We start from the raw sequence: 17368 nt of genomic DNA on the forward strand, positions 1-17368 counted from the left end.
AGCTTCCTTGGCAGTCTTCACCAGAAGGTGTCAAAAAAGTGTTAATAAATCACGGTCAATTTAAAGCAGGAAATTAGATGTTAACACTCTAACACACTATTAATTTTTATTAGTAGTATTTCTTCTTTTGTTTTGTTTGTTTTCTTCTTTGCTTGCTTGGTTGGTCGGTTTGTTGGCGTTTCTTTTTCCCCAGAGAGAAAACCCATATGTGTGCTGGTAGAATGTCTTATGCTAAGGTCAGAAGCAGCCCATAAAGATGACAAATTACCTGGATCTGAGTCTTTCACACTTCCTAGTTGGAGCTGATTATAATTGTGTGTATCAGCAACCATTTCTGAAATCTTTTACATTTTGTAGGAAGGACACAGTGATAAATTGTGAAATAGAAAATAAATTTTCTTAAAGGAAGACCCTCAACCTCAGAGGGTAGGGTAGGTCCAAAAGTGGCTGGAGCCTTGCTATAGCATCACTGATCCATGGAGAGGATAAAAGAAAATTTTGATGCCAGTTCGTAGACATCCTCTTGGAGCCAAAGGAGGTGACACTATGGGTGCACTTCTGTTTTTTCCGCAGTCCTCCCCCTCTCCCTCACTCTTGTGAGGTGCTGAGTTGTAGATGGCTGAGTCTCAGCTGTTCTCCAGGCTCTCCCCTGTGATGGGAAACACCACAACACCTTCACTGCCAGCACTCAGCTCTCTGTCATCAGCTTGCTCCCAGTGTCACAGCCCAGCTCTCCTACCATCCACATCAACACCAAGCATGATGGCAGAATGGAATCCTGCAGAAATTCTGCTTGAAGACCTTAAGATAGACCTGTAGGAACTCCCAAGAGGAGAAAATGCCTGTGAGTGCCACCTTGTGTCCTTCCAACAGAAGAAAGAAGAAACTCAGTGCCCGGAGCTGCAGTAGCTGGTCAGTAGCACCTTGTGGTCATTTGTCACTGAGGTAAGGTAGCCCATAAACTGATCATACCTCATTGTTAGATTGTCATGATCTTTATTTATTTATTTTTTCTGAGATCCTGCTTGCTTGTTTTAGACACATTGGTCACGGCAGTTGTGTCCTTGGACTTCCAGCAGCAAACCACCACCTAAATGCAGCAAAATGGGCCTCTGTCCAGTTCTCTTTGTGCAGCAGCATTTCCAGCTGTGTTTCAGTCTGGTGGTGTTTGGCTCTGCTCTTTTGATTCTCTTGCTCCTCCAGTACCCTCCGAGCCCATTTGGGCTTCTGCAGCCCCCATCACTGCTTTCTTGGACCTGCAGTGGAGAAGAGCCTCAGCCTGCCTGACCCTGGTGTGGCAGCCCCTGTGGCCAGCTCATTTCTGTGTTTCTGCAGGATTTCTGCTGATCTGCTCTGGGAGATGCTGTAGAAACACAGAACACCTTGGGTTGGAAGGGACCTCAAATATCACCTAGTGCCACCCCCCTGCCCTGGGCAGGGACACCTTCCCCAAGACCAGGGTGCTCAGAGCCCCATCCAGCCTGGCCAGGAACATGTCCAGATACAGGGCAGGAGTCCTTGCTTTGCCCCAATACGACCAAACTCTTGTTTGTCCTGGTTCACTTTGACCAAGACAAATGAAATCAGTGTTTGCTTCCTGGCTAGCAATTTTTTCCCACATACTGCAAATTTCCTTTCACTGTACATGGCTTGTAGGAACAGCTTTTGGCAAGTCAGAGTAAAAACTAATTTCAGAGTGCTGTGCCTTTCTATTTAGGGAATAAAATTACTGTGAGTTAACCCTTAAGGAGCCTGCACCGGTTAGAATTTTAAACCCCAAAATGCTTCACGAATCTATTAAAATCTGAGATTTTAAAAAATGGGCAAAAAGGAAGATAGGCTTATTCTAGGGAGGCAAACAGGGAAAGAAATAAGTCCTCTGGTACTGCCTAGGAAAGATAGGCATCTCCACAGCTTATGCTTTACAATTCAATAACTTAACAGTTCAATAACAGAAATGAAGTGTCTGAAAGACTTAAGTTCTTGTCACTTGCTTTACAAAGCACAATCCTTTTCTAATGCTTAACTTACAGTGGTGCTTGGTCTACTAAAAACATGGTAATTTCTTTCTGAAGCGAATACAGTCCTTCTGATGTCCCCAAGAAACAAAATTTTAAAAAACCCTCAGTAATGAGTCAGGACATCATTGTTTCTCTACTGCAGTTTACAAAAGTGAGAGTTTAGAGGAATGGTGATGCTGCTGCTGAAAATTTTTCTACTCCCATGACTGTCTGAATCTTGAAATTAAATGAATAAAAGGGAAAAATAAAACCAGAACAAACTCCTATACCTTTAATTATAACCTAATCATTTTGATCACAGCAATAAATATAACAAATGTGAGGCAAGTTTGTGTGTGAGAGTGCAGGACAGAGAAAGGTTTAGGGCAAGGATCAGTGGAAAATCTTTAGAAATGATGTAAGAGAAAGCAAAGGCAGTGATTGGAGTTTGTAGCCTACACCAGACACTATAAAAACTCTGAAAGAAAGCTGAACATTAAGGATAAGTTAGGAGGAAGAACATAGCAGGACCATTAAGGTTGGAATTACTTGCATCCAATGCAAGGTAAGAAGAGTAAGGGCAGAATATCTTGGGGATGTTTTGTGTCTTCTGCTCTCTTTACAGAAGCATTCTTCCCTTCTGTGTTTTCCTCTTTTTGATGTTTTCTTCCTTTTTTTTTTTTAATTAACAGACATGTAAAAGGTATAAAGATCTGATGGGAAAAGCACAAGTACTTATCCCAGTACTTTTTACTTTGGAATTAAGATAATAGGTGCCTATCACCTAGGATTTTTGGTAGTAAAACTGAGTTACAAATATGCAGTGGAAACTTATTTCCTTCAGTTAATCAGCCAATGTTTAAACAGAATGTGTCAGTGCATTTTGCAACAGTGACAAATTACTTTTATGCTGTTTCAGTCCTTTGCAGTAAACTGCTGTCTTTTTATATTGTTATGGATTTTCCTTTTGTGTAAGTTATTGTCAAATGCATATTACTTCTTAAAATAAGCCGAAGAGCTGTGACAGAACAATTCTTTTGCATTGCTAAATATCTTATGTGGTAGACAAGTTTGCTACATCTAATATATTGGAAAACATGAGATAAATTATTTAGGAAAAGTCTTTAATTTATGGATCTGCAAAAGGGTTTTACTATATCCCATATTAGACAAATGTTGATCCAGATTCTGCTGCATTCCTGCAATAATAGAATAACTGCAAAAACATTCCTACACTAACAGAGTAATTATCATTATCCAGTGATCTGGCTAGTTCAGCTTTGTACCCCTGTAATGGAAGGCAGACTCTGATTCTGTGATAGTCATTGTAATTTCTCCATTCTGAGTTCAAAACTATTTCACTGGGTTTTTTTTTTTCCTCCCACACTGAAGTTGTACAAGTAAATACATGCAAATAACGTTTGGTTTAGATGTCCAGAGGCTACAATAAAGTTCAGAATCCACTAATTTTTGAAGCACTAGCACGCAGTGCCCTTAGCTTTCCTTACTTGGTGTTTCAATTTGCAATGATTGTTCTCTCGTGGGGAGTGCAGAGCTGAAACCTGAGGAGGTGAGAGAACATTTTGTGCCTCTGCCCACTGCTTAACTCAGGAAACTTATTATTGCATTTATCTGTCTCTGCTCACCTGTATCTAAAATGCAGCTCAACCCATTTTTTCTGTAAAATACTTTGAGCATTATGAGAAATAACAGGCAAAACCCCCCAGCTCAAACCAAGCAAATCTATGGTGTAAATTATGGGAAAACTGCAAAATATATCTGACTGGACCAGGCATTCTTCATTTTTTATAAATACCTGCCAATCTGATTTCAGGAGATTAGGGCTTTGTTTTCACTCTTGGAATGAATGACAAGTGCCTTTCTGGGCTTCTTGAATAGCCAATTAAAACACACAGCACTTGTACGAGCTCTGTTATTAGACCCTGACAAAGATTGCAAGTGCTTGCAGCTTTCCTTCTCTTCTTAGCTAACTCAGAGAGATGGGTTACTCTCCAATTTACATTTGCCATGCATCTCCCCCAAGACTTTTCTTCTTCAAGTAATACCCTGGATCAGAATGTTAAAGTGTTTTTTGAGTAAATCAGTATCAGCGTGTGAATCTTGTTAAGAAATTCCAATGCCATTCTTGTCTCTGAAAAGCTTATCTTGAGGGATATTTTTATTATACTTTAAATGGTCTGCTTTTCTATTGAAAACCTATTTTGCTAATATACTCTTTATACCTGGTGTGAAGATCTTATCACTTCAATGCTGTTAGGAAAAAATTATTTTCTAATATAGAAAACCACAATCTATTTCATGATTTTTCTTGATGGAAAGATTTCTTATTTTTGCTTCAAATTCTGAAGATGGCACTCTAACAATGAAAAGTTTTTGGCTCTTGTGGAAAAGAAGAAAGAAAGCTGAATGTCAAACTGTTGGAAATGTTAAGAAAAGTTGGCATGTTTAGTCAGTATATATATAAACAGTGTAGGGTTGAGAGTTTGTTGGCAATGAAGAATAATCTAATAATGTTTTGTATTCCATTGTACATACCAGGAATACTGCAGCTTACTCAATTATCTTTTGAGGAAAGGTGTAAATAGGTTTTTCCCACTAAGAGATATTTTTTTACACTTCATAGCATCCCTCTTTTTTAATAGCCCTTTCTAGATGGGCTTCATCACTTCTGTTTGTCTGTTGCTTCATGGTCTCCTACTTTTATGGTATATATGTGAGTTTGGGGTTTTTAATTTTTGAAATCTGTTGCTAAAAATGGATTTATTACACAGTGTAATAGTGTAAATGTGTAGCCAGCTTTGCAGGATGTCCAACCTGTGTCCTTGCTGCCCATTCTAAAGAAAATTGTCCTCACTTGTTGTGTATGGCCATTTGGTTTCATGCCCTGTTTTCAAAGGAAGAGATGAGAACCATGACTGTGTTTTCACAAGTGTCTGCTCACCTCTGTCAGTTAATTTGTCCCTGAATCATGCTTGTGTCTGTCCAGCAAAGGTGCCCTGGCAGGGCTGTGTTCATTTATGCCCTTCCTGGACTCCTCATGGGAATTAGAGGGTCACCTTTCCATCCTTCCTTCACATGATGCCAGTGCTGCTCCCACAGATGTTGTGTCCTCTGTGGGCAGGGTCCAGGTGAGCCCTGCAGTGACTAAACTATGACTGAAACCATGGCATAAAATTCTTTTTTATGTGAGTACAAGTGGCAAGAACAGCTGTGTGCTCGAGCAACTTCTGAGCCAAAGCACAGCTGTCAAAAAAGGCAAAGGTGACTAACGTGGTGATAGGAGAACATGTCAGGACTGAGCACCAGAAACCATGGTACAGGGAATACAATTACTGAAATGAAAGCTTTAGAAATCAATCAACAAATCTTGACTACCTTGAGAAACCTTGAAGGAACTTCATTTTCAGGAAGTGGAGCATGCTTGGCCTTGAAATTCTGTCTGACAAAAAGATTCTTGTGGGACACAAAAATGCCTAGCTATCTCAAAATAGCTAATCATAAGCCTCTTGCATAAGTCTATGAATTTCAAGTTCTCTCTGGTTTCACTAGATGAAACCTATCTGCCTCTATATATCTATATAGTCATGAGACTGAAAATAGAAGGAAAAATACATTGTAGAAGTTGTCAGTGTCTGTGCCACGTATAAAAAAATATATGGCATTGTTTAAAAATCTATGCCTACTCCAGAAAACACATTATTAATAACATAAAGAGCCTGACACTGGCAGCTTACATTTCATTTTGTCACTAAAGCCCCATGTTTCAATGTGTGGCTGCAGCATCTTTTAGAAAGCAATATGTGAGAAATGCTCCATATCTCCTCTGTGGGATGACAACAAAAACACCACTCCAGCCTATTTTTAAGATCTGCTTTTTTTTCTGAGGGTGGGATTTGTTTTGATTTTTATCCTTTTTCCTTGACATTTACATAAGTACAAGATTGCACCTGAGACACAGGATCCTTCAGCAGTTCTGAAATCACTAGCACTGGTGGTAGGGGCAGTACTTTTGGCTTTGTGGTGATATATATGATCAGAGGATACCTTTTACAACTTTTAAAAGTAAGGAAAATTTGTTCCAGCAGGAGCAGACTTCTTAGAGCTTTACACAAGCCATTTTTAAGTTGTTCTTTTTGGTAAGATAATCATCCATCATCATTTTTTTGGTCAAGGTATATTCCATTTGGGCATGCAATGCAAGCATAGCAAGACCACTGTGAGTACTCAATTTGATTAATCAACTCAATTAAGATAGGTAGCAGGAGTTAACATTCTATTTTGTGGTGCTGGAGCAGTAACAAAATAGCTCAGTAACTGGTTTGCAGACCTGATTTCCCCAGCTGGCCGGAATCTGCACAGTCCCAGAGACCTTCCTGGCCAGCAGGTGATGAAGTTCATCACTTCCCAGTGCTGTCCCAGTGTTGCAGGAGGAGCACTGGAGGCCAAAGAGGCCCTGCCAGGAGCTTCCCAATGCCTGTGAGACAGCCAAGCCTTGGCTCTCATTCTGGTGGTATCCAGGCAAAACCTCAAGGCTTGGCCACAAGGTGCTGATTGCAAGAGCAAGGTCCTGGTTTGCAGCGCCTTGGGCATGTCCCGTGCTGGAGTCGCAGAGCAGAGCACAGCCAGCAGGACACACTGCAGTGAGGGATTGCAGAGTCAGGCATGATGTCTTGCCTCGGTTCTCTTGCTAACAGGCCAGTAAGAAAAATAAGTCCATTGTGATTTATGCTTGCAGAGTAATCTCCACAGTGATGTGAAATATCGCGGTTCAAATGGGTAAGAACAATGATGGCTGTTACCGCTTTTGACAGGCAATGGGTTTGGAGCTTGGTGATGAATTGCATTCTGTCTGAGGTTTGTTCAGCCCACTTATCTTCAGGATGTCATTTTGGGTTTTGTTTTTTTGCCTGTAAGAAAAAAATCTTTTAAGTCCTTTGGTTTGATGTTGGAGACTTAACAGTTTCTGTTCGGTAAAGCGTTTTGCTTTCTTGTGATATTTTCCTGGAATTTGGCTCTGCACTGGTTCCTAAGTAAAAGTTTTGTATGTTTATCCTGCTTTGATAAGGTAGAATACTGTTCTTTCTTTTATCTTTAATTTTATTTTAATTGGACTGCCAACAAAGATACCTAATTATAGGAGGAATTTTAGTTTTGACACATTTCAAGCTAAAGTATCACTAAGACACATAAATATGTCTCAATTTCAGACTTGCAATTACATTTAGAGAAGGGAAAACCATATTTTATGTCAGATAACACAAGACCCTGAGATATTACAGACATGGAATTATTATCCCTTGACCTAGCTCTGTGAAGCTGGCGCTGAAGAATTTTCTGGAAGGATACAATTTCAATACAATTCAGGGTGCATCTTGAAAAGTTTGTCAGAACTTTGCTTAGTCTCCTTCAGGAACAAATACTGTCCAGCCTCTCTTAAATCCTCTCTTGGAATGTGTCAAGGTGAAATATGGATGGGGTGAAGCAATAGCCAGTGCATGGCTGGGAAAACCCCTTTTTGGCCAGAGGGCTCTGCTTGGCCAATTGCAACAAGTTCAAGGAGAAATACCAGTAACTTCTTTTAATAACTGAGGTCCTATGACATGGCTAAAGGAGGTAAAATTAAGTCCCAGACTGGCAGAAGAAAGTGTGATTTTAATTGTATTTACATAATCCTCCCTGCATTATTATTTTGCAATTGCTTTTCTAAAGCCAAACCATTCCACTACAATAACCCTGCCTTCTTCTCCTGCCTTGGTCCCATTGCTGCATGAAAATCAGCACAACAGGGTCTTGCTGGACTCGAGTTTTGCTCCCTTTTCAGTCAGTAATACCACCTCTTTAGCTCCTTATTTCTTTGGGAAGTAGAGCCAAGCTTTAAGTCCTTAAAATTTCCTCCGCTTCTAATTTCACTGGCGTCGAGTTCTGACCAGTTAATCAAATGTCTTTAGTGTTGCAGGTGCCTCACTGTTTATTTTCATTAGTGTACCAGCTGCTATTTTTAGCTCTTTAGTCTTTGGCTTGAATGAATACCAGCACAGATCTTAAACCATAATAAACCATAAATAAATGTTTTTAACCTTGCCCTTTATTTTTACATCTCTGTATCCAAATAATCAGGATGTGGTTATCTGTGAAGGTAGTAGAGTGCTACTTCAAATTTCAATGCACACCCACATACAAAAATATACATTGTGGAGGGTTCCAGCTTTAAAAACACCCAGGCAGACCTCTGTGTTTATGTCAAGCAATGGGGCTGAGAGACAGTGGCACCAGGTGGCTTAGTGCTTTGACTTTGTCCTTTGATTCCAGTGAACTGTCTGCCTCACCCCTGCAGAGTAACCAGCAGCTTTCTTCCTAACTGCCCATCCCCTATAGACAATAATAATAATAATAATAATAATAATAATAATAATAATAATAATAATAATAATAATAATAATAATAATAATAATAATAATAATTTATTGTGTGCATATATATATTCATATACTCTTTGTGTTTCTGCTCTGCCAAGTGGAGACTCAGCAAAGAACTGCAGAATCAGACTTGAATTATAAATTGAAGTATGAATATGGAAGTCTGAATTATACTCTGGGGCAGGACCTGGAGACAGGGAAAACAGCAAATTAGCAGTTGCCTTTGGCAAAAGGCCCCAGCCCAGCTCTTCCTGACATCACCTGAAAAACTCCTGCCTGGGGAATTGAAGGCAGATCAGGTTTTAAGATCTGGATCCAAACAAGGACTTAAACAATGTAGGCTAAACCTGTGTCCAGAGGTAATCAAGCACCTTCCCCATCCTGAGCCTCCCAAAACAACCTGCGTTATTTAAAGGCTTGGTGGGCATCTGCAGTTCTGCAGCTGTGACACATGGTCAGAGTGCCACCAGTCTCAGCAGCCCATCCCTCTGCAAGCTCATTGTGAATAATTTTATTGCAGGATGCCACTGGAGGTTGTGGCTCCCACTAAATCATGTTGGGGACTAGCAAAACTCAGCCTTGCCTTCAAAATACAGCTGGAGGGGTACATGACTTCTGTCACAGGGGCAGCCTGGGCTACAAAGCCAAAGGCTCCCTGCTTACAAGACATCATGCAGTTCATCTGGTTTTAAGGCAAATTTGCATTCCTGACTGCTGCTGCTGCAAGGATTGCACCTCTGTGCAGCAAGGAATCAAAAGCTTGGCAGGGCTGTGTAGGAAGGAGCAGAGGAGGGAGCTGATGCTGCATGCAAGGCTGAGGAACATTCAGCTGGCATTATCTTCATGCAGTGACTCTGACAGATAAAACTTATTAACAGCCATGGGGAGAGTCTCCCTTTGTTTTTTACTTCTCTAAGACCTGTGGAGAAAGACTCCTCAGGGGATGCAGCTGTGGAGTAATTTACAGATTGTTCTCCTTTGCAGATGCTGCAGTTTCAGCTGGTGGTGGCGCATTTGGCCCTGGTGATTGCCCTGCTGTGGTGGAACTCCAGCTCTGTGCTCCTTGCACAGGCAGCTCCAGAGGTAGGTGAAGGTTCCTGAAGGTTCCTGCTCTTCCTTGGGCATTCTTAGCCACAGAAGAGGAGGACACTGGAGTACCCAAACACTGTTGGAAGGTGTAGGATCAGAATTGACCCTGTAAGGGCCAAGGAGGAGCCTCAAGAAGAGAGAGATGCAAATTGCAAGGTTCTAGGGGAACAGACTGAATGAGGCCTCACCCAAACTCTCACAGACTGTCCCGAACACTTGGGGATTTCCTGTGTGTTAAAACATTGTCCAGTGGATGGAGAACTTCCTGAAGAGGGGAAGGAGGTGATGGAAGGGGGGAAAGCAAACTTCTCTAACACTGGAAGGAAAATTTAATTATTCTTCTTACAATAATAGCATGAGAAAGCTGAAGCTTTCAGAAGCCATAAAGAGATCCCTGGGAGAAGATCACCTGCACAAAAATTACAAATTAAAGGAGATGCAGTAGACCAGGAGGGGGAGGGAGCAAAGTCACTTTCCTAACCTTGCAAAGGAAAGCAGCAGATGAAATGGATGGGTTGTCTCACATTTCACCCAGGATGATATGTAGGGGTTGCACCTGAAAATACTTCTACTGCATTCCCTATTTTTATGTCGTCTTGACATAAGGCAGATTTGGCAGAAAAGGTATTTATGTAATGGTTTCATGCCATAAAAAAAAAAAAAAAGTCAAGTATCTAAAAGTTAACTGAAAGTTGCACTGTTTGCCTCTAGGGTTTTTACATAGGTTTTAAGATCAACTTAAACATCAGATGGCTACTGAAGAATACTGATTGATCCCTCTGCCTTGCTCTCTGTTTTCACACAAGCATGACCTGATTCTACAAAACACACCTGGTATCCTGCCTCCATCAGTGATAGATTTTTGTGAGAAGAATATAAGAACAGAAAATCTTTGCAGACTTGTAGATCTAGAGACCTTCACTGGACCAGGGCATGTTTATCTTATAATGGGCCAGAATCTGTCTTTGAACCAGTTTAAAATTTCAGTATCCACAACAATCTATACCAGTGCTTTCTCTTCATCTGTTTGCTGTGTTTAAAAAGTAACTCTTTATATTTATTTTAAATCCACCATCTGGTGACTTCACTGGGTGTACTGGGAAGCTCTTTCTCTTGAGGAAAAAAATTACTAGTTTTTATTCATTTCATTGCTGTTCTCAAGTTTGCAAACCTTCCACTATACCACCTACACCCACTCTCATCTCTGCTTATCTGTGAAATTGTACTTTTTTCAGTGGTTTACCAGAAGGAAACTGTTTTCTACTTCTTATTATGATTTTAGCTGTCACTTTACTTCTTACAATTCCATTACATCTTTTGAATACAAAGTAAGTGGAGTTGCAAGGTGTTCAAGAGTAAAGGCTCTTTGCCCTTCTAGTTTCAACTGTTATTGTAGGTATTTATCCCCCTTAACCAGAAAGAAGTGTTCAGTCCTTTTTGAAGGCATCATTTGGTTGCAAACCTCTATGAAAATTTTATAACCCTAAAAGAGAGCAGAAAGGACTGTTCTTGTACTTGAGGCTTACAAAAAGCAGAGTCAGGGGACAATGTGAGATCCTTTATAAAGGTTTCACACCATTGGTGTGATCACTGTGCTCCTGTGCTCCTCCTCACATGAAGGTCACAGTTTTGTGCACTCCGTCCCTGCCTGCCCCCCATGAGCAGTGGGGAACATCCCCCCACAACTGGAGATGACAAGGATATGGCATCATCCATGTGCTGCCCTCCTTCACACTGTACTAAACCCACCATGCAGGAACAACAACAATAGCAGTGTGCTTCTAAAAGAGAACAAAACCTGTTTGATGCTGTAAGCTGTAATATTTCTAATTCTGTGAAGATCAAGTGAACAAGAAGGTGCATTTCATTCCAAGGGACAAAGATCTGAGCTTGCTTTTGTAGACTGTCTGCTGCCCTGTATTTTTCTGCCACATGCAAAGCAACAATTTAACCTTGATTAGTTTCATTTCTTTCTCAATAGACCCCCGTATTTTCAGCTATTCTTGTAGCAAAGTTTGGATTTGAAGTGGTGTTAAGCCTAATGTTGGAATTAAGGTTCAAACTGCTGTGTCAATTCAAGAGCATTTTCTTTCCTTTCCTTCTCCCCATGTAGTGTTACTGCATCATTTCTTTGAATGCCAGGGCTGAGAAAGTTTTTTTGGGGGGCATTTTTTGCATAACAATTAATTAATTAATTTGTCATATATGGATGGAAACTTCTGTAGAAGTTTTCATTACTACTTATTAGCATTCATTTAAAAAACAAAAATCAGTTTATTGAAAACTATCGGAATGGATATTGGAGTCGGGCAATGGTGATTGCATTTTTCAGAAGGATTAAATTACTCAGCTCATGCTATAAATGATACTAATCACAGTGCTGAGATAAGAATAGTGGGATGGCCTGCAGAAATTGGCTTTGTGAAGTAACACATTTTGATATTTCTTGCAATAATAATGAGAGCAAGTTCAGTTCTATTTAAAAAGAACTCCAGACTCTGACAGCAAAATCCTGTCTGGGGAAACAGGCCACATTTCAGAGAAGGAAATTTGTTTTAAATCATTGTCCCAATTTCAGTGGGTGTCCTGGTAGTTCTGTATTTACAGGACTGCTCCTATGACACTGGTTGAATTCTTTTATTTCCTGGGACTTGAGCAGCCAGCAAACTGAAATTTTCCTGCTTTCTTCTGCAGCCTCTGGAGCCTCCTGCTGCTCTGGGTGTGGGAGACCCTCCCATTGCCAGTGAAGAGAAATCAGCCACCAACCTGGCAGCCAAACTGTTCCTGCTTGATGACTTGGTGTCTCTGGAGAACGAGGTGACTGAGACCAAGAAGAAAAGAAGCTTCCCAGGAATTGACTGCCCCATTGACAGAATTTCTTCATCCTCTGTGAATGCTAAAGGCAAACAGAGGTAAGCTCTTAAATGCTCCTGCCAGTGAGAAAGTTGGAGGTAGGCTGTTGCGGGGTGCTCTGGACACTGATGGGTTAGCTTTAAAGTGTAGTTTAAAACTACATTTCTGACCATGACCTTTGCTAAAGCAAGAAATGTGCCTGAGGTTCACGAGCAGAGGGGCAGGGCTGGGTGCTCCTGAGACTGGGATGGAAAGGAGGTGTGCTGGAGTGGATGCTTTGAACAGAAAGATGAAGGACACATCATGAAAATGGGCAGGCAGACAGCAGAATGAGCTTCAAGACCTCCTTTAGCTTTGGATAAGTCAGGGTTTAAACAATGCAGCAATGTGTGTTTGAAGATAAACTTGTTTATAACAGGGCTAAGCAAAGAATGATGCTCAATGTGGCTGGAGAGAGACAGAGTTTGGGGCACAGCTTTAGGGGCTGCTCCCTGTGTCTGACAGAGCCTGCCTGTCTTGTTCTGCTCTTCTGGTAACTGTCTTCTCTTGGATGGAATCCCTAATGCCACAAAGTATTTAATAACATGCTTAAAGCTTAATCTGGAAATGGAAAGTATTCATGAGAGCCAGTCAATATTACAAGTATTTTTTCAAACAAAGTTTTGCAATATTTTCTTGTTGTTTTTCCATTTATCCACGCAGTCTGCCACTAGGACTGTTTGGCTGCAGCCAAAAGTGATAAAATACAAAATTCTTAAAACCTTAAGTAGAATTATTCTGTTCTGTCTGCCTCTTCAAGATATCAAAATCAGCTCACTCTTCATTTGCTTTTTAGCATGTTTTCCCTTTCCAGGCAAAGAAAAAAAAAAGGTAATTTTTGAAGCTGTAATTTTTTTGCAAAGGTACATGGTGTTCCAAATTTTTCTCTTTTTTTTTTTTTTTTTTTTTTTTTTTTTGGATGGAAATCTTTCATTCTATATGCAGTACAAGGGAAAAACTAAACAAAGAAACAAATAAAAAATTCCTCAAAACAACAGCAAAAGCAAAGTACTGACCACCCTGTAACAGGGGCTCAACCAGCAGATCACAGCTCATTCCTGTACCCGCTGAGCTGGTCACCTTTAGAGACCAGGAAATTAATTTGTGAGATCTGATAAATAGATTGAGCCCCCCGAGTCAACGCAGTGCCTGGCACAAAGCAGAAAATTTTGGAAAAAAGCAGATCAAATGTTAGTCCATTCGCAGCTTGTCGTGACACCCACCGATGTCAGAGAGCGCAGATCCTGGTCTGGCATCAACATCGCTTTGTAGCGCTTTGAAAAGCACGGGGAAAGCGTGCAGGAGGCAGGAGAGAGAGAAAGAACCTGCGGGAATCCTAGACAAGGCTGTTTTAAGTAGAAAAAGCCACTTTGTCCCTGGTACGCCCCGGCACGGGGACGCTGCGGAGCGGAGCGCGGCGGGGCTGCGGTGGCGCGGGGCGGCCGCAAGAGGGGACGATGGGCTGCGCTGGGACTGCTCCATCCCTGCTCTGAACACAGCACGGCACTGCTACAGCTCCTCGTCCCGGCTGTGAGCACTGCTACAGCTCCTCATCCCTGCTCTGATCACAGCACGGCACTGCTAAAGCTGCTCATCCTGATCTGAGCGCTGGGACAGCTCCTCATCCCTGCTCTGAGCATGGGTACAGCTCCTCATCCCTGCTCTGAGCATGGGTACAGCTCCTCATCCCTGCTCTGGGCACTGGTACAGCTCCTCATCCCTGCTCTGAACACAGCATGGCACTGGCACAGCTCACAGGCAGAAGCACCACCCCGCCCCACCCCACCTTTGCCATCCCCTTCCATTCCGGGGAGTTCTCTCCCCTTTTCTCCAGGCAGGCTCGGGATGGCTCTGATAGCCCAAGGGTCCCGCCTGTGCCTCCCACCCGCGGGGAAAGCAGCTCTTCCCTCGAGGTGCCAGGCTGAGCATCCTGCCTTGCCTTCCCTTTGCCTTCCCTGGGGCTCGGGCAGCGGTGCTGGATGCCTGAGGAAGGGACAGGCCGAACAAAAGCTCCCCTTCCTTTGGGATGTTCTCTAGCACTGATGTGATGCTCCCCTCACAGGGGATGCAGCACCAATTCCCAATCCCTGGGCTGATGTGGAAAGCAGCTGGGACAGAGCCAGCAGGGCTGTGGGTGCTGGAATGGTGCATTGGATGCTGGAATGATGTGTTGGATGCTGGAATGATGCATTGGATGCTGGAATGATGTGTTGGATGCTGGAATGATGCATTGGACTGTGGATGCTGGAATGATGTGTTGGATGCTGGAATGGTGCATTGGATGCTGGAATGATGTGTTGGATGCTGGAATGGTGCATTGGATGCTGGAATGATGTGTTGGATGCTGGAATGGTGCATTGGATGCAGCCCTGCCCCAGAGGGGTGAGGAAGGAGCCTGCTCAGTGAGCCCCAGGGCTGCACAGCTCTGGGTGGGTGTGCACAGCCCCAGAGCCCCAGGGTGAGGCAGCCCAGCAGTGCTGGCACCAAGTTAGTCTCCAGTGCACCACAGCATTCTCTCCTGCTTGTTACTTTGCAGCTGCCAACTTACAGAATAAAATTGATTTTTATGTTCCTCAACAAGGACCGATAAAGAATTAATCTCCCAGGGCTTCTCTTGGACTTGCATTTCACTGACAAGTATTTCTGAGGGCAGAAGTTGAGGTCGTTCTCAGCTGCAGGAATTCTTGCCATTTCCACAGCTAATTAAAATATAACTTTTGCTGGTGGAAAAAATGCTCCAGAAATGCTGGATTAAGATGGGAAAACTTATTATTTTATATAAAAAGAACTACAAAAAATATAGCTTTGTAGAAATTCTTTCACACATTCCTCATGCCCCAATTCATCAAATTGTCAGGAAATTTACTATATACAGGAAAAAAAAATCAACACCTAAATCTTCCCATTTTCAATCAAAGGACTGCTCCTATAGAATTTTGATGAACACTATATTGCCAAAGAACCTATTGAAAAACCCTGTTAGACCATCTCTGACTTTTCCCCTCTTACTGTGCAATACTTTCCACCTCCTTGCCAATCTTGGCCCCAGCTGGCCCTGGAGCTTTCAGAGACCCAGGTGATGGGTCACCTGCAGTGTGTGCTACTGTGCAGGGAACAATTCCCCTGTATAAATGCAGTGTATCACCTTTCTTTTATGAACAGCAGTTAACCTGTGAAGTTAGTTTGCTGCCAAATAAAAACAGGGGTAGTGGATCAAGCTCAGCCAGACTGTAAAGCAGCTGCAACTGCAGCCTTTTGTAAGACAAGTGCAGCATCTTATTTTTAAACCCTCACATCTTTGGCTGCTCCTGCCCACTGTTCTGTCTGAACAATAAGGTGTTAGTGGGATGAATGCAGGAATCAAACATGTAGTAACACCTTGATTATTCATAGATGTCTTTTCCCATTTGTTTCCCTCCCTCTCTGCTTGTTTTCCTCATGCAGGAAAGTGCTGGAGCTGCCTAAGAGAAGGTTTGGAGTTCCTCTGGACCGGATTGGAGTGAGCCAGCTCGGTGACACCAGGGGTTAGCAGCTCCTGCAGGTGAGCCAGAGCATCCCAGCTGTGGGCAGACTGGAGAACCCAGATGTTCTCTGCTGCTGGAGGAACTCAGTCATGGCAGCAGGCTTGGGGAATGATGGCTTCTTATAACATGGAATGCCCTAATTTCCCACTGAGTACCTCTCTACAGACAAACAAACAAGTATTCCTAACATTTTGATTTCCTCCACTTCACCTTACAGTGTGTTTGTCCAAGCCTTGCATTGCTGACATTGGAAAATGTAATGTTTACTGCCTTTTTTTTTTTTTTTTGCCTGCAGATGCTTCTATTCTGAATGAGTGATGCTGTATTGGAAACATTACAGAGTTTTGGAAGATGCCTCACAGCACGTCTTTTCTTTGCCTAATGATACAGCACTCAAGGAATTGACCTCCCACAAAATCTGTTTCAAGTTGCATTTTACAAACGTTGCATTTACAAATAATAACATGTTCAGTTCATCAGGTCAGAATGCTCACAGCTGTGCACTGTGTCACTGGTAGGAGGGAACAGAGAATATGTATATATTTTTATTGCATGGCATTTATCTGTTAAACTTGCAGAATTTTATTATCCCAGGCAGGACTGAGTTTTTTGGATTGAAAATAAAACTTCCAGAGATGCCAACAGCAGTCCATGAAAAGCAAAGACTTTGCTTTGCACGTCTCTTTCTGGAGGGGAGCTGATCAGTAGATGAAGGGAGGATATGGCAGTTATGGGACAAAGCTTTTGATCTGCTGTTTGGGTGGAGATGTTTTCTGCCCTCACTAGGAGCTACTCTGAATACAGGACCTTAGTATTTGTCCTGATGTTTTGAGTAGTTTCTCTCTTATCTCTGCACCATATTTAGACATGTTTTCATCCTATGGCAGATCCTGAAATGTGGTGAGACTTTTAGTTGATGAATACATTTCACCCCTCCCTATGCATAACATAGGATAGCGTCCAAATATGAGGTCAGCCACTTCCAAGGCCATCTGCATCTTATGCCTTATTTTAGCCTCTTGGTGTGTGCACAGGGCATGGTCAGAATCCAGCTCTAAAAGTTCAAGTATTTCTCGCTCTGGTAAAATGTAAACATGTCCTCTCCACTTCATTTCAGGGTAAAACAGGTTATGTTAACTCCTCTTTCATCCTTTTCATTTCTTTCCAGATTATAAAATACAGCTGAGAAGAGCTCTGTGCTGACAACTCAATGCTCAGATTCCTAACTGATGTTTTCTAAACCTCACATTCTCTCTTCTTCTTGGACTTTGGTCCATATCAGCTAAATTCCTTGGATTGCTATTCTGGGGTATAAATCGTCCTTAGCATTGCAGAAGAAGATCCATTGAGAAAGGGATTATGCAGGATTAAGGAAAAAAAAGTTATTCTTGCCAAACAGCCTGTGTTAGGCAGGAAGCAATGCTAG

General features: G+C 42.1%; 1 protein-coding gene across 1 annotated transcript; it reads left to right on the top strand.

Moving 5' to 3' along the window:
- The first annotated feature begins 2519 nt into the window (after positions 1 to 2519).
- OSTN (osteocrin) lies at positions 2520 to 16589 on the top strand. Its single transcript, XM_059479605.1, has 5 exons — positions 2520 to 2565; positions 9422 to 9520; positions 12221 to 12438; positions 15863 to 15959; positions 16238 to 16589. The coding sequence occupies exons 2-4, from the start codon at positions 9422 to 9424 to the stop codon at positions 15945 to 15947; spliced, it is 402 nt and encodes a 133-aa protein (XP_059335588.1). The 5' UTR covers positions 2520 to 2565; the 3' UTR covers positions 15948 to 15959; positions 16238 to 16589.
- Positions 16590 to 17368: the final 779 nt, after the last annotated feature.

The sequence above is a fragment of the Ammospiza nelsoni genome, chromosome 10 (assembly GCF_027579445.1).
Source record: "Ammospiza nelsoni isolate bAmmNel1 chromosome 10, bAmmNel1.pri, whole genome shotgun sequence".
Classification (NCBI taxonomy): domain Eukaryota; kingdom Metazoa; phylum Chordata; class Aves; order Passeriformes; family Passerellidae; genus Ammospiza; species Ammospiza nelsoni.

Excerpts from the sequence above, each read along its gene's own strand:
- OSTN (XM_059479605.1), top strand. The coding sequence starts at position 9,422 with ATGCTGCAGTTTCAGCTGGTGGTGGCGCATTTGGCCCTGGTGATTGCC. Across the intron at positions 9,521-12,220 it reads TTGCACAGGCAGCTCCAGAG|CCTCTGGAGCCTCCTGCTGC; the intron begins GTAGGTGAAGGT and ends TTTCTTCTGCAG. Across the intron at positions 12,439-15,862 it reads AATGCTAAAGGCAAACAGAG|GAAAGTGCTGGAGCTGCCTA; the intron begins GTAAGCTCTTAA and ends TTCCTCATGCAG.